Below are 24,785 nucleotides of genomic sequence, written 5' to 3'. Positions count from 1 at the left end.
AATGTCTTGATTTAATTGTGTGTGTTTTCTTTAGTTTGTAGAAATGAATTCGTAAAAAATTGTTGAATACTTCTCAGTAATTGTCTATATTTACAGGATTAATATATTACATAATCTAATTAAAACTTCATAATTACGTCAAACGCTTTTTTATAAACAATTGGCCACCACTTATCACCGGTTCAATCTTGAACCGAAAACATAGAGGGGCGATAAATAAATTACATCGATTTGAACTTTGACTTGCTAGGCATGAGATAGCGCAGATGACACCGCCATCAGTCTCTCGTTGTGCCCTCGGGGAATACATCACAAAACATTCTTCAATCAATCGCGCCGGGAGTGACCGCGTATTCGATTTAGTGTTCCGAAAAAAATGTTCAAAGTCATACGAGACGGCAGCGTTAGGGTAAGAGCAAGTAATTTCCTAAAACGATCCAATACGATACGATTTTCGAGTGGCGCCGGCTCCAAAGATGAGGTCGTGTCGTCGGCCGATGTTGTTATTATCGGTGAGTGTAATTTTGTGACATCAACTTAAGTTTTAAATTAATATTCACACGGATATTTCTTTATGTGAAATCATTAATACTCAACCAAATTGTAACGGGAGTCGGAAGGTAATTTGGAATGAAAAAAAAAATACAAATACTTAAACAATTGCGCGATCTTGATGCTCAGACAATAATAATGTGTATAAGTGATCTATCCAAATTGGGACGATAAATATGTCAACTGCCGGTCAGATAGTGTACGAAGTTCAATTTTGTTTCTCAAGAGGTTGCGTTATAGGACAGGAAGATAAGGCGATTTCAAAAACCTTTGAATCTACATTAATGACGTCATAATATTCCAGGGGGTGGCATAGCGGGCTGTAACACGCTCTACCAGCTATCGAAGCGAGGCGTGAATGCAGTTTTATTAGAAAGAGCTAAATTAACAAGCGGAACGACATGGCACACCGCCGGTGCGTATTCGTAAATTACTATTATTGGTAACGATACGATTGATAGAAGGACGTATAAATTAGGACAATGATTTAATTCAAATCAATATTTTTTATTGGCTTTAGTGGTTTAGATAATGTTGCTGTGTGTAGCGACAGTTTGTGTAATGTTTTAATATTTATTGTTACAAAACGACGATTTAGCTACAAGTAATTTAATTAAAACTTTAAACGGTGTAATCTCACGTTTTTATTTTCATTTGATTATGCATTTAATATTCATGACTGATTGGTTGGTCCAGTAGTTCGCGCCCCTGACTGGTGCGCCGAGGGTCGTGGGTTCTATTCCCACATCGGGCAAATATTCTGTGATGAACAGATTTGTTTGTTCTTTGTCAATGTGAAACGTTCCTTTGTTTTTTTATTAGTATTTCTTGTTCAATAATAAATAAATTGACAATCATAATTGATATTATGATGTGATATGTAGATTTTAATTCTCTATAATTAATTAGACATGTCTGTGATTCACGTAAAATGCCCAAGTTAACATTTAGAAACATTCTATTTCATTCTCACACAGCTTTAAATCCTATAGATTTAAATGTTTCTTTTTAATTAAGGATATATTTAATTGAGGAATACTTTAGAATTCTGCATTTATTAAACGCAATTGCTTAGAGACAAATGTAAAAAATGACGTTTTACAAAACAGCTATTTATATTAAACTGCTCTGCTTAGATACCATTTTTGATAGAACCTATATTAGTAAAAGAATACTAGGAATTACGTATTATATATAGGGTTTGTATAGGAATGGTATGGTCCCTTCGACCGTGCGATTTGGAAGTAAAATTGCTTCGAGATTCGAGAACTGTATACAGCGCGCTCGCGAAAGAAGTAGACGATTACGCCGGATGGATAAACAATGGAGGCATGTTCATATCAAGAAGCACGGTTAGTTAAAATTTAACTAGGTAATAATGCATTATGATGGCTTAAGATGGGTCCGGAGACCCAATTTACCTTTATTACCAGAGGATCCAGTACCTTTGTTACCTAAATACTTTTGAAATTATTTCTCTTTTATTTTTTCTCTGCCACTGACTAAATAATAAATACTATATGTAGGTTCGTACACAAGAGTATTTACGTCTTCATACTTTGGGTAAAGCAATGGGAATCCCCAGTGAAGTGTTGGACCCTCATGAAGCGCAGAAAATCTTTCCACTGTTGGACCCATCAGCGTTCAAAATGGCTCTTTACGCAACGGAAGACGGTACTATCGATCCGGCGATGGCTTGCAGTGCGCTTGTCAAAGTTGCTAAGAAGAACGGTGCAAAGGTAGGTATTTATATTTTGGAATACCGTATTAGTAGGTACATTGTGCACCAAGGGAGAAAAGTAGGACATTTCCTCCCGCGTGTAAAATTGCAAACACGCGGGATGAGATGTCTTGCGTTTTTTTCCCGCGGTGCACATACTATTTTTTCTCCTACCAAGCCGAAAGTTCGTGGAGTACCGAACCCGGGTCCAGGGGCGAAGCGCTGTCCGGGGGTAGTGGGGGCGGATCCCCCCCGTACTCATAAAAAAACAATTTAACTGTTTTTTTTTAAATTTTCAAATAAACTACTACTAATTGAATAAGAACCGATGAACTCATCTTTGTTTAATACTTCAGTATTAAATTTTATTGCATTTTGTTTATTTCACTTTACACTAAACACAATATTGCAAATTACCCGAGCACAACAATGGCGGAGAATTTTAGGTGCGTGAGAGCAGACGTAGGTAGGAGAAAAAACTATATTTCGGCATAGGTAGGAGAAGTATATAGTTTTTTCTCCTACCTACGCCGAAAGTTCGGTTTTCGTCACGCTGTACAGGGAAAAAAGTCTAACTTTTCCTCCCTAGTCAGCAATGCCTACCGTTAAGTACTCTCTACAAGCCTCGTTTGAAGAGTGACAGGTTATTACATGTGTTAATATTATTTTACGAGAAATGTGTCCTGCCCACTGCCACTTCAACCTCGCAATCCTTGGGTCTATATAAGTAATAATGGTTTTCCAACCCCGAGCATTGTCCTTTCCATTACTGTTTGAGTTTTGAGCCTTGTGACAAGGCCCGCTGTTAGCGACCACGCCCCACTGCCATAATAATATGTCACGAGATGAACTTAAAATAAATTAATATTGTAGTTATGTTTTAGGTTTACGAAGACTGTCCGGTTGTTGACGTTCATTATTCGCACAACCTGCTCGGGAATAAGGAAGTAACCGGGGTACACACGGACCGAGGTTTCATTAAGACCAAATGCGTGGTGAACTGTGGAGGTCAGTGTGTAGAAATATTGATTTTTGAGTTAAGTTATAATAGCCGGCAAACTTCTTGAGCATTTGTTGACGTAGTGGGGGTAAGTTTGCGCATGGTACACTCACGTGCAAAAACATTATTTACTCTGCGTCATAATGCAATTAAATTATTAAAATCAACATATGTATTTATTTATATATTTATGAGAACATCAACAAAAAATATAGGTTAATAATTGTAATAATTTAATCTTGGGGTAAAATAGATATTCCTTCTATTAAGTCAAAACTAGAGCTGTTGCCAGGTCTTGGTTCAGTTGAAGCGAAGCTGGTATTTGTAATTTTTTTTTCGTTATCATAATCTTGACCATCATCATCACTGTTTTTATCACCCGAGTTGCTATCATCGTGATGAGTCGACATAGGGATCATCGGTGTAGTTTACAACTCGGTCGGTTCGGTCTACTTTTTTGTCTATAATTAATTATTTTTTTGAAGATATTCGATTCGTAGTAATCGAATGTAACTTTTTTCAATTATCAGCTTCCGATTATGTTCTGTTTTTTCCATCTGAAGCCTAGCTCTTTCATAATTCGTCGTAAACTTCATACCGAGCCATTAAAATTTATATCTTCTTTAAATTTTTCGAAGCCTTTCTACGGTACGGAGTTTCGCTGCTTGTTATGTAGTTATTATGATTACATATTTTTATTACAGATTGAACGAAACTATCCATTCCGGTAACTTTCTTCTTCCCTGATCTTTTCTTACCCGGAGTCCGAAACACGGCGAGCAAGCCAGAGCCTTTAGCTTCGTTAATAATGCACCTAACAGTACTCACGGATGTTTTTGTTGCTTCCGAAGTCTATTTTACTTTTTCCCATATCATTCTTCCCCTGTTTTATAATGAAGCAATATACGTCGTACACAATTTTTCTACCCTTTCTTTTGAATACTACACCAGTTTGTCGCGGCATAGTGTATTTTTTATAAAAAATCAACAAACACTCAACAAATAGCAATGGCAACAAAGTCAACAAGCAATTATAACAAATAACTTAACGATTAATAACGATAGACTTTTCACTGTACGCAAGCGTACTTTTGGGAGCAAGCGGAACGAGGGCGCGGTGCGGGACGCAAGGTTCGACTGATCTACCAATAACGCGCTCGATACGCTTTCCCCTGCCGTCGCGCCTCACCCTCACCACCAAAGTGATCTAAAATTCGGTTCTGCGCAGTCAAGGTCATTTGCTCAAGAAGTTTGCCGGTTACTATACATTCTTTTTAGTTTTTTATTTTTTCTTATAACTTAGATGTGTGGACGAGCTCACAGCCCACCTGGTGTTAAGTGGTTACTGGAGCCCATAGACATCCACAATGTAAATGCGCCACCCACCTTGAGATATAAGTTCTAAGGTCTCAGTATAGTTACAACGGCTGCCCCACCCTTCAATCCGAAACGCATTACTGCTTTACGGCAGAAATAGGCAGGGTGGTGGTACCCACCCGCGCGGACTCACAAGAGGTCCTACCACCAGTAAAATTCCATTCAACTGATACTTACTTGGAAACAACCAATATTATTATTATTAATATTATTTAGTCCGTATGTAGTTTAGTCCAACTTGCGAAATAGGATAGTTTATCTCAATTTATAATTACCATTTTTATTTATTGTAAATATTTGTTTCAAATATGATAAAGAATTGTTATTACCCGTGAACTCTAAGGTTTCTAACAGATGACGGTGTTAGTTAGCTTATCGGCATAATAATTTTATATCAGAGTTATATCATGTTTAGCGCTCTAGCAAAGGTTTCTGTCACAGTAGCATTAGTATAAAATAGTTGACACGTGAATAGGTTCAGTAAATCGATATTTTCATATAATACCATAGTCATAGCGAAAATACGATGGTAGAACCTCGTGTGAGTCCGCATGGGTAGGTACCACCACCCGGCCTATTTCTCCCTCGAAGCAATAATGCGTTGCGGTTTGAAGGGTGGGGCAGCCTTTGTAACCATACATAGACAACCATACCTTAGAACTTATATCTCAAGGTAGGTGGCGCATTTACGTTGTAGATGTCTATGGGCTCTAGTAACCACTTAACTCCAGGTGGTCTGTGAGTTCGTCCACCAATCTAAGCAATACTTAATTAAGTACGTTTCCGTTTAATATATTAACTGATACTAATTTTTTTTATGCGACAGAGCTGCTACTATTTAATTTTTTCTATACTATGTCCTCTGGGCTTGTGCATATCAAAATAGTACATTGTGCACCAAGGGAGAAAAGTTGGACATTTCCTCCCGCGTGTAAAATTGCCACCCGAGCCTGTATATTATAAAAACAATTTTTTTTTCATCAGGTGCTTGGGGTGCAAGAGTAGCCAGGTTTGCGGGAGTACCTTCATTGCCACTGATACCTTTCAAACACGCGTATATAGTGTGCGAAGCTATCCCTGAAATAAGAGGTGGACCCAACATCAGGGATCATGACACGAGCTTATATATAAAAGTGCAAGGGGAAACCTGCAGCGTTGGAGGTTACGAGGGAAACCCACATATGTTAGATCAGGTAATAGAAGAGCTGTAGCTTACAATAAAATTTTGAATTAAAATTGGAATAGAATTAGATTCTGCAGTCATTTAAGCATGTACATAGATTAAAAAAAGATATATTTAAATAACAAACCGAACTAACAATTTATTTTCTTTAAATTTTTACGATAAAATTTTTATTAGCTTCTGCAGTCATATATGTAGTTCTAACATTTTTTTTTATTCTGTTCATACTGGTCAGGAAATTAGAGCATACTTATAAAATTCTTGCATTGTATTCGGTCCTTAAATAAAATATTGACCTATAAATAATTGTATGTTAAATGAAGGTTTTAAAAGAAAAAGTAATTAATATAACTTTACCATTAATTATAAAATAGGTTATTAACAAACAAAATACAGTAAATGTTTATTGAAAATAATATTTCTTAATCAAGTACAAGTAAACGTACTTAATTAAGAAATAATATTTTCAATAAACATTTACCATATTTTGTTTGTTAATAACCTATTTTGTTTCTTAATAACGTAATTAAGTACGTTTCCGTTTTATATATTAACTGATTTTTTATGTGACAGAGCTGCTACTATTTAATTTTTTCTATACTATGTCCTCTGGGCTTGGGCATATCAAAAAGGATTTTAATTTAGCTTCACAAATAACTCATGCCTAACGCCTAAAGATTTTGTCTCTATGGTCGTACGAAAAATAAAAGAGTGTATCTATCGCACCTTTAGAAATGAAACGCCTTAAGATAATCATTTAAAAAAAAATACTTTTGTATTTTGGACGACTTATAAACATGTTTTCTATCAAATTATAAAAGTAAGTTTTTAATTTGAAAAAGGACAAAGCACACTTTCCGTCTCTTTTAAATCAAGCGCATACTTTAAACTTTAAGGTATGGGCTTTAAGGCTTAAAGTATTAAAATCGAAACTGACAGACTACAATAGTACAATTAAATTTTTGGCGTTTACCAAAAAACAAGAATTTTGGATTAAGCCTTACTGGTGGTAGGACCTCTTGTGAGTCCGCACGGGTAGGGACCACCCCCTTGCCTATTTCTGCCGTGAAGCAGTAATGCGTTTCGGTTTGAAGGGCGGGGCAGCCGTTGTAACTGTACTTGAGACCTTAGAACTTATATCTCGAGGTGGGTGGCGCATTTACGTTGTAGATGTCTATGGGCTCCGGTAACCAGTTAACACCAGTTGGGCTGTGAGCTCGTCCCTCAATTTAAGCAATAAAAAAATATCAATTTTTTTTACAGGTACCAGACAATCTGCAGTTCCACTTGTACGAACTGGACTGGGATGTGTTCGGTGTTCATATGCAAAGCGCCACGTCTCTGTGTCCCAAGCTCGGGACGACGGGGATCAAGAGTACGATATGCGGTCCAGAGTCGTTCACGCCTGACCACAAACCTTTGTTGGGAGAAGATACCAACGTCTTTGGTAAGAGATTATCATTAGCGATGGTTATCCAAAAACTTATTCATTCGTTGGCAGAATCGTTGTAAAAAAGAAGACGTGAGTGTTTGCAATTTAGTTGAGTTTGACGAGCGCACGAGCCGATGGATCACCTGGCGTTAAGTGGTTACTAGAGTGGTCAAAGTGCTTTAAATCGGTAGGATGGCGGTAGTTACCCCCACGGATCCACATCTATATACTATCAGTGTGGTATTCTTCAAACCGAAACTTATGACTGTACGTACGTATTAGCAAGCGGCCTGATGGGCCAATCTCTGGCCTCAAACTGTAATCTCAATTGTTTTGTGATAGTGATAGTGGAGTAGTGATGCATTTCGGTTTGAGGGTGGGGCAGCCGTTATAACTACACTGAGACCTTAGAACTTATATCTCAAGGTGGGTGGTGCATTTATATTGTAGATGTCTATGGGCTCCAGTAGCCACAACACCAGATGGGCTGTGAGCTCGTCCACCCATCTAAGCAAAAAAAAAACCGCTTAGAATTAGGGGGCATTTGGGCGATATTCTCTTTAGTAAAAAAAAGGGTTTATTTGTGTCAGCTTACTAGGCTGACTGGAATGTCACCTAAAAATGCTTCGTTAATAAACATGCAGGTTTATACCACAACTGCGGATATAATTCGGCCGGCATGATGTTTTCCGCTGGTTGCGCCATACAAATGGCGGAATGGATCACTAAGGGCAGGTGGGTACTCAGAACATTTCATAGCACATGATAGGTTTCTTTCGCAGTAAAAGAGTTCCAAAAAAAAAAACAACAGCGATAAAGCGTATTGTGAGCTTGAGTTTATTTATTTTTGCGTTAATTTCACGTTGTTGCTGTCTATGGGCTCCGGTGCTCACTTAACACCGGGCGGACCGCGAGATCGTCCAACCATCTAATAAAATAAAATATCTAAAACGATGAACATAATTATTGGACAATGTAACTAAACCAATGTTTATTCTCAATATTTTCACATGTTGTTTGTTTTTAAAACGATAACCTTTAGTGTCGTATTATTTCTGATTCTATTTTTTCATGAATTTACATAGTGACGGTATTATGTTTTGATAAAATGAATCAAAACAGAACAAAAATAAAATATGTAGTATAAAAACAAAAAAATAATAGGCCTAATGAATAAACTTAAATAACAATTAATTTTACACTTTATACACACAACAATGAATACACGAATGATACAACAAAGAAGTCAATTATAATTATAATTTATAAAATATTTAATAATTGAATTAATAATTATAAAATTATAAAGTAATTATAATAAAAAAATCAATGACACACATTCGGTTTCAAATAAAAAAAACCATAATCGTTTCACTTAGAGCAGTGGTGGGCAAACATTTTTAATGGCGGGCCACAAAGTTTAATAAATTTTAGAGGAGGGCCAGAATTATAGAAAAAATGCATTTTGTATTAAAACTTTTTAATAAACAAAATACCTTTTACTTTTACGCCTTGTTAGGCGTGTGAGACGTGAGGCGTGTGATAGATAGGTGAAAAGAATGTTTTTTTCCAATAAATAAACTAATACCTGTGACAGACTGCCGAGATAATTATAATAATGGCAAGTTAATTATGAGATAATGAAAGCTCAAAACACCCCTGACGAATTGGAGCTTTCATTAAAACTTTGAAGATTTTCAATTAAAAACGTCAGATTTTATTTTAGGCGCCAAAATGCTGACTAGAATATTTAGGATGGATGGACTCTCGGCGGGCCGAATTAAATACTTCCGCAGGCCAGAGTTGACCCGCGGGCCCTACTTTGCCTATCACTGACTTAGAGGATAGGTTCGCGGTAGCACACATACAAGAACAGTCGAATCGAGAACGGCCTACTTTTTTGAAGTCGATTAAATATCTTGGGCGCCTTTCATTTTTGTGTTAAACCATCAGGCCGCACTACAACATGTTCTCGTTTGACATACGTCGCTTCACGCCCGCGCAAATGTCGAGAGCGCACTGGATGCGCGAGAGCAGCCACGAGTCGTACGTCCGGAACTACAACATCGTTTTCCCGAACGACGAGAAGCTGGCGGGCAGGGACGCCAGCCACGACGCGCTGCACCAGGAGCTGGTCGACGACGGAGCCGTCATGCAGGCCAGGGCCGGCTGGGAGAGACCCGCCTTCTATATACCCGGGGAAAAGGTTAGATTCAGTAATCATCATCATCATTAATAATAATAATATTTTATTCAAGCCTCTTAAAAACAAACACGTACAAGAATTCTTAACACCAGTATAATAAAATACATGGCTTTTTTATGAGGTATACAATAACAATATTCCCTGACTTTTATGCTAGGAAAACCTGTGTTACAAAAGTCAGTGGTTCAGTGCTAGGTCACCAGGTAAGTAAGTTAACCAGGAAGAGCGATCTGTAAGAATATAGTACGTACGTGTGAGTGTATATGTGTGTTGTGTATGTGTTTGTGTGTGTGTGTGTATGTGTGTTATACAATAAAGTGTGTCCGCACGGGTAGTTACCACCACCCCGCCTATTTCCGCCGTGAAGGAGTAATGCGTTTCGGTTCGAAGGGTGGGGTAGCCGTTGTAACTATACTGAGACCTTAGAACTTATATCTCGAGGTGGGTGGCGCATTTACGTTGTAGATGTCTATGGGCGCCAGTAACCACTTAACACCAGGTGGGCTGTAAGCTCGTCCATCCATCTAAGCAAAAAAAAAACACATATAACACGCAACAACAGAATCACTAATGTGTCAAAGCGGTTTACCATATATCCGAGCTCTGGTAGTACTGGTTTTCAGTGTGTTAGATCATTTATTACTGCCGTCATTTATTGACCGAGATCTTAATTGCGCACCCAATATGTTTTTACAAATCTGCCGTTTACATCAACGTATTCTGTTACTCTCTTCTCCTTATGGATTAGACCCAAATATCAAAACATCAGTGTACTGTAAACATTTGTACAATAAGAGATTCGAAATCGAGCTATACCAGATTTTATTATAGATATCTATGTGATTATTGTTCGGAAAGGATTTATGAAAATAAAATGACTGAAACCCATAAATTGAAATATCTGTTTTCGTTTTAAAGTAAACACGACCTTATACATCAAATTATCTTTAGTAGGAAACAAAGTAAGGGAAACGACGGCCAGACTTATCATTTATATTCTTCTGCAATAGAAAAGAGAGACATAGATAATACTCATAAACTAGTTATAGATAAGCAACTCAAGCACTCAACAAAAATGTTAACGGGCGTCGACCACTAGATGGCTTCGCTTCGGTTAGTTTCTCATTGCTCGTGTAGATGGCAGTAACATGTTACCTATTCTATATTTTATTTTTAGCTAAGGAATTTTTTAGTTTTCAGAAACCACAAATTGATAAAATTTAATCAATTTATCCATAACAAATAAATACTAGTATGATTTTTTATTTTCTGTGTTTAGTTGTACAGTAATTAAATACCTTAACTTTAACAACATATAAGTTTATGGGCACCCACTACAAGAAGTCGTTAGTTTCCATAAAAAAATTGTCTTAAAGAATCGCAGTTTTAGAGCCTTGAAGAGAGGAACTAAAAAGAACACACACTCACACGCACGCACGCGCACACACACACACACACACACACACACACAAACACACACACACACACAAACACACACACACACACACACACACACACACAGCAACCAATTTATGTGTATTACCTATGCACACAGTCACAGAATATTTGAACGCTTTCAGATAAGAGTTCAGCAGTATGACTGGGGCGGTACCAACGATTATCCGAGGAACATCGACCAACGCTACGAAGACATCTTGAAGGGAGAATACACTTTCGGTTTCTCGAAGCATCACGATTTGGTAAGCTTAGGTTTTTTTTTTGTTTTATATCTCGATTAATTGACTCAGGGGTGCAGTAATTAGCGCCGGGGGTCTGTTTTGTCTTGGTGTTTATTACCTATATAATAATATGTGTATATTTAAACAATATAATACAAGTAATGTGCGCTCCTCGATTGAAATTCGACCGTAATCACTGAAACCACAAAATTTAGATTCTTTTTGAACTTTACATAAGTTATATTTCCTTTTTTGCTTCGTTATTGGCGTTTTGATGAAAACAACTACATACATTTTATTTGATCAAACTAAATCTCGTCAGTGGATACGAACCAAATATAAAAAGCTAATAAGTCGAAGAACACATGAGAAGATAGCTCTTAACTGTGTTTTGTATTCATGTATTCATATAGAGATGTTCATATTGTAGATTGTACGTAGGTATTTATATAGAGATGTTGATATTGTAGATCGGCAAAGAGGCGCTCGCCTGCCGGAACGAGGCCGCGTTGTTCAACATGTCTTATTACGGGAAGTTCTACCTGACCGGACCCGACGCTCAGCGCACCGCCGACCTGGCCTTCACGGCTGACTTAACTAAACGAGACGAAAGGTACTCTATGATAAGTAAACCCACTTTGACAGTTATCATCATCATCAGCCTAAAGCAGTCCACTGCTGGACATAGGTCTCTCCGATAGCACGCCACTGAGCACTATTAACCCTTTGACTACCGTATAGACCACGCGTGCCCTACGTGGCGCACTGAAGTACTTATGTTGACTTCTGTTGCTAAGGCGACGGAATTTCTAGTACCACAAGCACCGGTCACCGTCCTCGTCGAACCCGTCGCTTGAGAGGAAGGGCTCGATGAGCGAATTAACCCATAGACACAGCCCACTGAGTTTCTCGCCGGATCTTCTCAGTGGATCGCGTTTCCGATCCGGTGGTAGATTCTGCGAAGCACTGCTCTAGCTAGGGTCAGTGCTAGCAACGCTCCGGTTTGAGCCTCGTGAGCTCACCTACACACGTTAGGGCGAAGCTGAAATAGCCTCTCAAGGCTATCAGCATAGGTAGGAAAAAAAATTAGACTTAAATATATAATAAGGGTGGTTCATTAACTTTATAGCATCTGTTAAAGTACACAAATGTGGGTAAATGAAAACAAAGCCACTGGACGACGTGGCTTCTCGGGGTCTTCTAAAAAGCTGAAATGAAAAATGTTTCAGTAAATAACCACAATTTTAGTGAGACTATTTCATCCCATATCAGTTCGTTTTATTTAATTTCAACACAAATTAAACTCTTGATTTATTCATCAGAATAAACCATTATTATTGTAAGATTATCTAACCTCATCTAGGTTTGATGTTTCAGGGTGATGTATTCTCTACTTCTAAATGACAAAGGCGGTGTCGAAGCCGATGTCACTGTCAGCATTATGGACGGTGGCAGCGGACAACTGCACGAACCTATATTCAAAGTACGTACAGACATGCATCCTTCTCCTGGTTATATGTTGATGGAAAAAAGTGGAAATGTCGTAACTTGCATTTTGGACTAAATCGCTCTTTACCATACTCATCATTTACCTGCCCTTCTCCCAGTCACCTGGGGTCGGGGCAACATGTTTTCTCTTTCCATACTCCTCTATCATATACAATTTCTTCGCTCACTCCCTTCTTACACATATCGTCTTTCATGCCATCCATCGGCCGTCTGGTGTAGTGGTAAGTGACATGGTCATTACACAAGGGGGTCGCGGGTTCGAATCCGGCCAATGGAAGATATTTGTATGATAAATATAAAATGTCTTTTCCAGGGTTATGGATATGTATATTGAATAGATGTATGTTTATTAATAAAAATCTTACATTTATATCCGTTATCTGGTACCTGTAACACAAGTTCTTTACGAACTTACCACGGGACCAGTTAACGTGGTGTGATTGTTAGTAAATATTTATTTATTTAAATCCATCCATTTTTTCTTAGTTCTACCTCTTCCTCTATCGAATCTTTATATATATGGCTCTGGGGTAAAGTTGGGTTATTTAAGTTACGACAATATCTTCCGTGAATATGTCCAATTACTTGACGAGAGTCGCCCTAATGAAATACTGTTCAAAGTTAAAAAATAAATGTTGTTTTCTTTGTCAATTCTAGGGTCGAGGGTACTACGTGGTGACGAGCGGTTTCAGCGCGAACCACACGTTAGCACATTTGAGGCGGATCGTGCAAACCCACAAACTCAGGGCCACCATCACTGATGTGTCGAAACAACTTTGTATCCTCAGTATACAAGGACCTAACAGGTAGGTTCTCTGAGTCGACTCGAACCCATAATACTCCTAGTCTCACCGAGAAAGTTAAAATGTGATGGACGATTTGACACTGTATTTCGGTACACAGTTAAAGATAAACATTAAAAAAAAAAACATTAAATTTATCATTAAACATTACAAATTAACGTTCGTTTTTTTTTCTTTTCAACGATCCAGATGTTGATTTTTATAATAATACTTATAAAAATTACTCATGAAACTTTAATCAATCAAAGTTAGATGTAATTAAAGATTATATACATATATTATACTTTAATCAAACTTTACTTTAATAAAAAAAAAATATATTCTTTTTTACTAAGCTCATGTCTTCTCGTACGTGGGTAGTTCGAGAGGACAGCTAATAAAACACGCCCTAAACACGTCATTTCGGATCCTCCCGATCAACTAACGGTGCTTTTAGGTACCCCAAGCACCGGTCCTCGCTCTCGTCGAACCCGTCGCTGGCGACGAAGGGTTCAGCGAGTAAATTAACCCTCAGACACAGCCCATTGAGTTTCTCGCCGGATCTTCTCAGTGGGTCGCGTTTCCGATCCGGTGGTAGATTCTTCGAAACACTGCTCTTGCTAGGGCTAATGTTAGCAATGTCTTCAGGTTAGAGTCCGTGAACTCACCTACCCAATCGGAGAATCTAGTATAACCCCTCGAGGTTACTAGAATAGGTCGGGAAAATAAATAAAAAACCAGAATAAAGGTAATATTTTAATTTTAGCCAAAGAATCCTCCAGCGCTACACAGACGCAGGGCTATCGAACGACGCATTCCCTCTTAACACGCATCGGAGTATCCACGTATCGAAAGCTCCTTATTCCCCCGAGAATAAGACCTACACTTGCCGAGCACTGCGCGTGGCCTGGGCCGGCGAGCTGGGCTGGGAGCTGCACATCCCCTCCGCGAACGCTGTGCAGGTGTACCAGGCTCTGAGGAAAGCGAAAGGCCTGACTAATGCAGGATGGAGGGCTCTGACCTCTCTCAGTGCTGAAAAGGGTGAGTGAATTTAAGTGGTTACTTAAATCAGCGGTCGGGGAACTTTTTTAATTATTACCCCAAAATATTTTTGTGTAAGTTGATATTACCTCATGGCGAAGAACAAAAAAAACGAAATCGCTTCTTTTTAGTATTTTTCATATTATAGCCCCCATGATAATTTTGAAAAGAAAACAATAACTAAAAATTTAACGACTCTAAAGAAGTTTCACTTCAATATATACTTTTTACCCACAAAAGTTTCATTTTTTCCCCCCAAAATTTCATTTTACCCCATTTGGGGTAATTTACCCCGGTTCCCTAACCGCTGACTTCAATGCAATCAATTTATTTTAAGTCCTGTTGACCGACGGACTGCTATCGATTGCGGTGTAGCCTTTGTTTTCTTAATATAAAATGAGAATGGAGAACGTAGTTGTACGAGGAAAGCGACATGAAAAAAAAAGCTTCTAATCTATACATATAAATAAAATTGGAGTGTCTGTTTGTAATATTGAAATAACCGCTTTTTACTACATGCATATGAATATATATACGGTACATATACCAAAATAACATTTTTTACAATTTTTGTCTGTGTGTCTGTCTGTTTGTTCCGGCTAATCTCTGGAACCGATTTTGACGAGACTTTCACTGATAGGTCGCTGATGATATAAGGAGTAACTTAGGCCACTTGTTTTAGACTATTTTCGCCTCGCGGCGTTACCAGCGTTACGACAATAACCGCGGCTAACATCGCTGGACTCAGCTATCTTAATAATAAAATTTAATGTTTCCGAAGCGAAGCGAGGGCGGGTCGTTAGTTAAGAATAATTTAAAGCATCTGTAGTTAAATAAAAAATGATAGTCTCTGAACTGATCAATTTTAATGTCCCACAGAAACCCACTTTGTACTAGACAGAAAGTACACTTGTGTTGAAAAGTGTCGTCAATATTTACATGTACCAAAATAATAAACTTTTCCCAGGATATCATCTATGGAATGCTGATTTAAGACCGGACGACAACCCCGTCGAGGCGAACCTTGGTTTCACTTGCAGGAAAGGTGGCGAGTATATCGGAAACGAGTACGTAACAAAGGCCCTCGCTAATGGCGTAACTAAGAAATATGGCTACTTCACACTTGACGACAAAGTAAGTAAACTGAGTTATACAACACCCAATTTATTTAAATTAAACAACCGACATTTAAATATTTAAAAAAAAAAATATTTAAATCCATAATATATCAGTGCTATAAACAAAAAGAAGTTGAATGTGCATTTAATGATGCCTACGTGAACTTGTAGGTAAATAACCTTTTTTTGTATGTGTCAATTAACGAACCATCTTTCTTCCGTTAACTGAATGAAGCATGCTCAGTACGCTTAGTGCGAGTTTTTTAACGTTCTCGATAGCGTAAAAGTTAGCTCATATTTGTATGGAATGGGATTGTTTGCGTACGTTTGCCGCTAGGGGCGCTGCAACTGCATATAAAATTGGGCTAACTTTTACGCTATCAAGAACGTTAAAAAACTCGCACTAAGCATACGGTGCCGATATCGGGGCTAACAATGCGCATTTTAAACTATAGTACATTATTACAGTTCGGAATATGTATAGAATTTATTCGAATTTACTGACTAACACCGCAATCGAATTCCAGGTTGCTTTGTTCGGCCACGAAGCTATATTCAGAAACGGCGTGCCGGTCGGGTACCTGCGACGCGGAGACTACGGTCACTATCTAGACAAACCAATAGGGATTGGTTACGTTACGAACAAAGACTCGATCGTGACCAAAGAGTATTTGAAAGAGGGAAACTACGAGATAGAAGTGATGGGACAGAAGTACAAGGCGACGTTTCACTTCAAATCCCCTTTCGACCCTCACGGGCAAAGGCTGCTCGGAAACTACGGAGATCAGGGCATGGATGAGAACACGCACGAACCTCACGCCGGACAAAACGAACGGGCTGGCGGCAGTGAATAATAGCTACGTATCATACCAACAACTCTTTGCACAATGTTTTTTTTTTAAATAAATGTAACGTTCTGTGACTGATGTTTGAAATATATTTTTTTTAACACAATTTAATATAACCTTAATACGAACCTTGTAAAAACAAATGGCTTAAATGTGATTGAAAAATACTATAATTTTGAAAAATATGTACAATGCGCACATTGAAATTTATTGAAGAAATAAAACCATGCAGAATACACTGAATACTTAAGAAATAAAACTCAATTTCTCAGAAATATGTTTCGGCGATTTATGCTGCCGATATACATAAATATTTTATGAGAGTACGTTGTCTCTTTCCCACAAATTTGAATATCAATTTGAATCCGTTCGGCATTTAAGAGCAACTGGAGGATGACCGTTTTTTATGAATGTCCTGCATGACCGATGTTTTTTAGAAATTATATTTAAATACGAATTACATATTGATATTAGGTATATTACTTGCTATTTTCTTTCAATAAAAAAAAAAGTTTATGTTTAAGTTGATTATCGATAAAGTTGATTATTGAAAACACGAATAAAACAACATTTTCTGAAAATAAATCGTAGCTAGATCGATTTATCGTCCCCGAAATCCCGTGTATACTAAATTTTATGAAAATCGTTGGAGCCGTTTCCGAGATTCAGATTATATATTATATATTTATATACAAGAATTGCTCGTTTAAAGATATAAGATTTCTAATTGAAGAGAAATTTCTAAGAATGAAAAATAAGATTTTGTCTTAAGCTTAGATAATTAATAGAATTTTACCGCTCCGATATGCGTTATAAACGCGAACTTCGTACAATACTGGTGGGTTCGTTTATGTTAAATCCTCTTATCGTGGCCGTCTCTAATTGCTTACCCGACCCAGATGACGGGGCAACGCACAGCCGCCGTCGACCTAAGCGCGGCATTTTGGATCTTCCCAATCCGTACTTTCAGGCATTCCAACCACCGTTCACCGTTCTCGTGCGACTTAACCTGCGGACAACTCACTAATCTGTTTCCTATCAGTGGGTCGCGATTTCGATTCGTTGGTAGATTCAGCAAAAACGTTACACTCGCAGATGTTCGCAACGTATTTGAGACTGAACGCCGTCAGTTCATCCGCCATCTACTGCCATGCCAAATCCTGACCATTATGTTTTTGTGTCCCTTAAGCATCGTATATGCAAAATTTCATGGTGATCACTGAGTAGTTAAGACGTGAAAGCTTAACAAAGTCATTTTCACATTTATAATGTTAGTGTGAAACAAGGTATAATATGCTTTAATCTACAGTCATTTCCCCTTCGTTTCAATTCGATACAAATAATGTCACTGTCAACTGGTCAATGTCTTTTTACGTCAACGTCAGTTGTCCATATTAACTTAAAAAAATAACACTGCCTAAACAAAATATTTATTATGTAAAATTGTATTAATTAGTTATAATCTGGAAACAATGGCAGTTACTTTGCACACAGATGTCGGAGATATCAAGATTGAATTATATTGCGAGCAATGTCCGAAAGCGTGTGAGAATTTTCTAGCTCTATGTGCAAGTGATTACTATAATGGTTGTTTATTTCACAGGAATATAAAGGTATTTGAATAAATCTTATAAGTGTAGTATTGTAAAGATTGAGTAAAGGGTCGTTATGAAGTAAAGTTAATAAATGTCCATGCAAATTCTATTTGTTCAGGGATTTATAGTACAAACTGGTGATCCCACGGGAACTGGGAAAGGCGGTACGTCTATTTGGGGAAGAAAATTTGAAGATGAATTTAAGGATGAACTCAAGGTTTGCAAAAAAAAATTGAAATCTTCACTCATGATTTAAAACGATTTCAAACACATAATCCCTAAGTATTTTTTCAGCATAACGCAAGAGGTGTAGTTAGTATGGCAAATAATGGGCCAAACACGAATGGAAGCCAATTTTTCATTACGTATGGAGAACAACCTCATCTAGATTTAAAATATACCATTTATGGAAGGTTAGTGTAACTTTATGAATGAGATAAATTCATTCACCAATATGAGTTATAAATCATTATTTTTAAAATGAAATACACACAATATTTCAAGATATTTTTTAGCTATTATAACAATGTGTTCTGTTCAAGTACTCAGATCAATAAATGAGTAAAACAATTAGGTAATCTTTTGCTTTGTTTTAGGGTAATCGATGGTTTTGAAGCATTAGATGATTTAGAGAAGATGCCAGTAAACCCCAAATCTTTTAGACCACTGACAGAAGCCAAGATCACATCTGTCACAATCCATGCAAATCCATTAGCTGGTTGATCAAGACTATAGGCTTGCATATTGAGACTGGAATACTTTTTATTAAGTAAATAAATCAAATGTGCATACTATGTTTTTTTTATCCTTTTGCCAATGAATGAAGAATTACCTCAATAACTTGTTTGGTGCTAATTAAACAAAAAAGATAACATGGAAATGAACATTTTATTAGAAGTTTCAGATTTTTGTGAACATTACAGAGAATATGTATCTCGATCAATAGTGCAATGCTTTAGTGTTCCAAATCATTTCGTGTTTCATAACAACAGTCACATTATTTATTATGTATCACACTAGTTAACTAATATCTGAGTATGTCACATGTATGACTAACTACAGCTAGTTTTCTAAAATCTTTGGATTAACTGCAATATTTACAAATCAAACTACACAATTAGTTAGGTACTGAGTTTCAATACATTAGAAATCGTCCATACATTTTACTTTTAAGATACACTACTTTATTTATTTAATCCATATCGATGTTTGAAAGGCAAACGTGACTAAGCGACAATAACTGCTTTGTACATAAATGATAGGCAATAATCATATTCAATGCGCAAAAAATATATATTTTTAGGTCTATTAAAATCATTTCAATCATACAGCTACTAGCTAGATTCTACTAGAGCTAGATTCGATAAAATAAATTTTGTTTTCAGGTATTTCAACTTTAAATTAGTCTACTGTAAAGTTCACGCATTGTCGCTTAGTCACTTTTGCCTTTCAAGCGTCGATATGATCATACTGTTATACAAAAGAGATCAAGAATATTAATAACATAGTTTATTGGGGAGTATAACTGTTTAGTCTAGGCTATTTTATGATACTTACCATGGTTCCTATATTAAATGAATACTTTCTCACTACTGTGTGTTTTAACAGAAAAAATATAGGATTAGAATTAATTTAGTAATACTTTGAAACATAATTTAAGAAAGTATTGTAGTTTAAACAGAAAGATTCTAGCATTATTTTGATAAAACCAATAAATATGTAACCATTAACTATTAAACTAACTATCTTTAGAAAACTATTTCAATAAATAACATTTCCTAAATATTATGTCTAAATCTCATGTTCCCAAATCATAATAGTTTTCATCACATGGTATTTCTGGATCTTTCTCTACTTTAATCTCAACATCTGGAATCTGTAACTTATCATAGGTATCATTGAAGTGTGATTTAATATGTGCAACCAAGTCAGCTTTCTTTTCAAAGGTAACACCACACTCTATACAAGGCATATTCACAACCAAACATTCCTGTGACTGTTTGTGTTTATCAAATTTGTCTTTTTTAGTAAACTTTTTATCACAGTGGTCACAAGCTAATTGTTTACCTCCAGTGTGAATTGGAGCATGTCGATCTAACTCCCTTTTTTTGGAAAATTTCTTAAAACATATTTTACATTGAAATCCTCTTGATCCCATATGAGCAATTGAAACATGAGTTTTGTATGCATCTAGGGAAGAAAACTTTTTTGTGCAGTGATGGCATTTTATGTTTTTTGGTCTGTTCTTAACTGGTGTAGCCTTTTTTGGTGATGAGTTTTGTTGTTTATGTGATGTGGAGGGATCTTTTTGCATCTTTATAAAACTACTTTCCCCAGAAATATGGTCAGGAACACTAGGAAGTTCGTAAGTAGGGATTGAAGGATCTGAATTTTGTGTTGGAGAAGTCATGAGGTTACTGAAAGGATTGACACTGACAACAATGTCATTTGGATCCTGTTTAACACTGTTGGCATAGTCTTCAGGTTTATCCTCAGTGACAACAATTCCATGTTTTAGTTCATGTTTAATGAGCTTATCTCTTCGTCCAAATGTAGAGGGACATTTTCTGCACGAATAAGGCTTCATGCCAGAATGAACAAGAACATGTCGTTGTAGGTCACCTTTGGCTACAAAGCTACGAGGGCACAGAGGGCAAACATGAGGTCTGTGACCAGCGTGTATTCTCAAGTGTTTGCTCAAGTTTGTGTTACGTGAAAAACTCTTCAAGCAAAATTGACACTGGTAAGGTCTGATACCTGTATGTACAATAGAATGTTTTCTTAAATCAGATCTTCGTCCAAAACATTTATTACATTCAGGGCAATGATAGGGCTTGTCATTTCCATGGACATGTTTCGTATGCTGTACATACTGATTTCTTTCCACAAAAGCCAAACTGCATTCATAACATTTAAAAGGCATGTCTGGATCATGATAGTTTAGTTCATGCTCCTTACATTTTTCTTGTGAAATGAAAGCTTGATCACAATATTGGCACATTGAAACATTCTTGAAAAATGTTTCCGGAATTGCATCCGCATCAGGAGTATTGCCTCTATCAGTATTTTCTTGCTCCACAGTTTCTACATTTTCAGAATCATCCGAAGAATCATAATCAAGACTAGGATCAACCACCATCACAACGCTATCTTCAACAATAAAATCTTCAGGCTTATGTTTCTGTTCATCTTGGGAATTGCTGTATGTGTAATTAGTAATTTCAGATGAGTTTGAAGTATCTACTTCATTTATACGATTTGTGATTTGTCTGAGTCTGTTTTCACTTTGGATACATTGTAATTTGAATTTTGAACACTTGTCCACTTTGAATAAGCACTTGTAACAAATCCTGCCAGGTAAACCATCATTAGGATCGATCTGCAAGAATGGATAATGATAGGTATGTTAAATTATATTATTAGGCACTTAGGTCTTCACTAAATACAATCTAGCTAAACCAACCTGTAACTCAAAACATTCAGCTATTTTGGAGGTCAATGATACGTTATTAATGTCATCAGGTGCAGCTCCGAATATTGAGATGGCGAGTCTACTTTTACCGAGGCAAAGGCGACACAGAGAATTAAAATTGGCTATAATAAAGGAATCTTCCATTTTCATGTTTCATTGAAATCACGAATGCCGCTCTTATTCTTGTAGTTATGTACCACTTTTCACTAAATTATTCTCATCATCACTTATTAGTGTTCTTCCAGTTATAATTGAAGAAAATATTTATTATGTGGTGTAACTTTGGTCCGTTTTCACGATTACGCAGCTGTTCGATCCGTTGAGACAACTGGGACGATGTCCGCCAGGGCTGCGCTAGCGGAACATCTCGGAGGGGCCGCCTGTTTCCGTTAATTTGCTTGCAATATCTTTGTTTAAGCATAGAGTAAATGGTGATTACACATTGATTTTACAATTTTGGCACAGCAAGGTACAAGAATAATGGATTAATGTACCACTAAATTTAAAGATATTTTGAGAAAATTCCAAAATCGCGCTATTTTCGCAGAAAAATGATTTTATTGTTCTTTTTGCTACCATTTTTTAAGTTTCTGTTATCCTATTGGTTCTACGGTTTTACCTACTAGCTACAACCAATCATTTTTTTTTTTTTTTTTTCTTCAATATGGCGATCAAACTTCATTCGGAAGCTTATTTTAGCCAGAGTCGAGTCAGCCAAAGGTGACATAGTAACTTCATCTTGAAATGTCAAGTTGCCATGATATTCCAGTGTAGAGGGATAGGAGCAGGGACTTTAGAAATAGGCGGTATAGGAGGAACTAGGGCAATATATACATATAGTAAAATATAGTAATGTAAAGAAGAAAAGATATTATAATAAAATATTATGGAAGGTTAGAAAAGAAATAAGAGCTTTAGTATATTTGAAATCAACAAAGGAAAGTATAGTGTAGGAGTCACAAGGGAGAGGAGCACGAAATTTTATAAGGAATTCATAAAGTGGTTTGGATTTGTATTTAACACATTCAAATAATGTATGTTCGATGTTTCCATTGGTATTGCAATGTTCACAAGCATCTGAGTCAACGACACCAATTCTCGATAAATGACTGGGTAAACTACAATGGCCAAATCTTAATCTCGATATGGTAGATGTTACTTTTTTTGGGAAATTAAACTTAGAAAACCAAGGTTTTAAATTAATTTTGATATGAAGACGACGATATCGTCCACCTTTTGATAAACAAGACTTTTCCCACTCGGAGTTCCAATCTTTTAAAAGATACTCCCGAGGCTTTTCTAATAGGTCTTGAGTATACACTTTGTCAATATATGTATTACCCTGCCTTGCGGCCATAGCAGCTAAATAATCTACCAATTCATTTCCTTGGATGCCCGAATGGCCAGGAATCCATGCTAATGTGACTCGTAAATTTGAATCATGACATTCTTTTAATTTAAGTTTTACCTCAAGAGAAAGCGGACAAGGAGGTTTCTTTTTAAATGGATTTGATAAAAGAGACTGAAGAAAGCTCAATGAATCAGAAAATATATATGAATTCTCTATTTTATTGCAAATTATATATTTGACACATTCAAGGACAGCCATGCCTTCTCCAACAAAGTTTGAAGAAAGATGTGGATATTTATAAAGACGAAAATGACCTGACGAGAGTCTTAAGAAAGCAGCTCCTACGCTTTTTTCATCCGAGGAAACGGATTTAGACGCGTCAGTATAGAAATCCTCCGATTTAGGTTCTAAGTTTTTAATAAAGGAGGCTAATTTTGAGTTTGCCGAGCTTGATCCTTTTTGGATATCTATTGATAACTTGATATCGGGTACAAACATTAAAGTCTCGTAATCATATGAAAAAGTTGAGTGGCATTGAAATTTATGAATTGAACAACGTAGTTCTAAAAATCTTCTATAGCTAGAAACTAAGTAAGGGATTTTCCGGTTACGCCAGAAAGCATTTCGTCCATTAATAACTTCACAAAGATTTTGTAGTTTCAAAATTAAGGGGTGTCCATGATATTGTTGAATTTTAAATATAAATCTATCAGAAAGGTATTGTCTACGCAAAGATAGCGGCGGTTCAGAGCATTCTATTTGTAAAGCATTTATTGGAGTACTATTCATGGCTCCAATAACGATCCTGAGACTTTTATGTTGTAATAAATCTAATTTATGTAGAGGTTGTTTGTTTTCAAGACAAAAAGTTATGGAGCCAAAGTCTAATATACTACGTACCAAAGCATTATACATTAACCTAAGTACACCAGGATGAGACCCCCACCAAACGCCACTTACAGCTCTCATAATATTTATGTTTTTCTCACATTTTCTTACAATGTCGTTGATATGAGCGTTACCGTTCATACTAGAATCAAAAATGCGACCAAGAAATTTCGCCTCTTTAACCACTGGTATTCGTTCTCCATCAACAAAAATATTTACGGTGGGAACTTTTCTTTTCCGCGTAAAAACAACTATGAGACTTTTAGATTTAGATAACGAAAGATTTTGGGCAGAGAGCCAGGATGATAACTTGTTTAATGAATCGTTAAGAGTTTCCGCTGCTATTTTAATATCACGGTTAGCAGAGTAAACTAAGACATCATCTGCATATTGTAAGATGGAACAGGAAGGATCAACACTTAAATGGAGATCGAAAGTATAAATGTCATATAATAGAGGACTTAGAACAGAACCCTGAGGGATACCTTTCCAAACTTTTCTTATTTTATCCTCAAAACCAGGTATATGTAAAGAAATAGTTCTTCCAGTATATAAATTAAAAATGAAATCAATAAATTTTAATGGTAATTTTAAATCCGACATTTTTTCTTTTAATTTAATTAAGTTTACATTATCATACGCGCTTTGAATATCTAAAAAGGCTCCTACAACCGATTCAGATTTCGAAAAAGACAAAAAAATGTCTGATGCAAAAATGGCATGGCTATCGGACACACCTTTACCTCTTCTGAACCCATATTGAGAGCAAGGCAAAAGATTGTTATGTTCTACGTACCACTCAAATCTTTGTTTAATTAAATGTTCTGCTAATTTTACCAAAACAGATGATAACGCTACAGGTCTATAAGATAAAGGATTATTTGAATCTTTGTTAGGCTTTAATATAGGTATTATAATTTGATGTTTCCAGGAAGAAGGTATTATACCAGTGTCTATTATAGAATTAATTAAATTCAGTAAATATGATAGGGTTATAGGTTTTGAATTAATTAAGAAAGAGTAAGGAATACC

The 24,785-nt window shown here is 36.5% G+C and overlaps 3 protein-coding genes across 3 annotated transcripts; 2 read left to right on the top strand and 1 right to left on the bottom strand.

The window, feature by feature from the left end:
* The first annotated feature begins 261 nt into the window (after positions 1-261).
* On the top strand, positions 262-16,923 carry Sardh (Sarcosine dehydrogenase). The gene is made up of 16 exons (XM_089733075.1): positions 262-512; positions 857-967; positions 1,762-1,904; positions 2,079-2,291; positions 3,157-3,280; positions 5,634-5,842; positions 7,096-7,279; positions 7,909-7,999; positions 9,218-9,470; positions 11,051-11,170; positions 11,620-11,762; positions 12,527-12,632; positions 13,316-13,464; positions 14,207-14,481; positions 15,449-15,615; positions 16,127-16,923. The coding sequence occupies exons 1-16, from the start codon at positions 377-379 to the stop codon at positions 16,451-16,453; spliced, it is 2,751 nt and encodes a 916-aa protein (XP_089589201.1). The 5' UTR covers positions 262-376; the 3' UTR covers positions 16,454-16,923.
* Positions 16,924-17,827: 904 nt separating this feature from the next.
* Positions 17,828-18,836, top strand: LOC114247144 (peptidyl-prolyl cis-trans isomerase-like 3). The gene is made up of 4 exons (XM_028180008.2): positions 17,828-18,060; positions 18,161-18,259; positions 18,337-18,455; positions 18,639-18,836. The coding sequence occupies exons 1-4, from the start codon at positions 17,920-17,922 to the stop codon at positions 18,763-18,765; spliced, it is 486 nt and encodes a 161-aa protein (XP_028035809.2). The 5' UTR covers positions 17,828-17,919; the 3' UTR covers positions 18,766-18,836.
* A 75-nt stretch (positions 18,837-18,911) lies between these two features.
* LOC114247182 (uncharacterized) lies at positions 18,912-22,147 on the bottom strand. The gene is made up of 2 exons (XM_028180067.2): positions 21,506-22,147; positions 18,912-21,421 (listed from the first exon to the last, which is right to left on the bottom strand). The coding sequence occupies exons 1-2, from the start codon at positions 21,662-21,664 to the stop codon at positions 19,841-19,843; spliced, it is 1,740 nt and encodes a 579-aa protein (XP_028035868.2). The 5' UTR covers positions 21,665-22,147; the 3' UTR covers positions 18,912-19,840.
* Positions 22,148-24,785: the final 2,638 nt, after the last annotated feature.

Source organism: Bombyx mandarina, chromosome 15 (genome assembly GCF_030267445.1).
Source record: "Bombyx mandarina strain Sakado chromosome 15, ASM3026744v2".
Classification (NCBI taxonomy): Eukaryota; Metazoa; Arthropoda; class Insecta; order Lepidoptera; family Bombycidae; genus Bombyx; species Bombyx mandarina.
The sequence above is the reverse complement of the archived record's forward strand: the minus strand, read 5'-3'. Positions and strand labels throughout refer to the sequence as shown.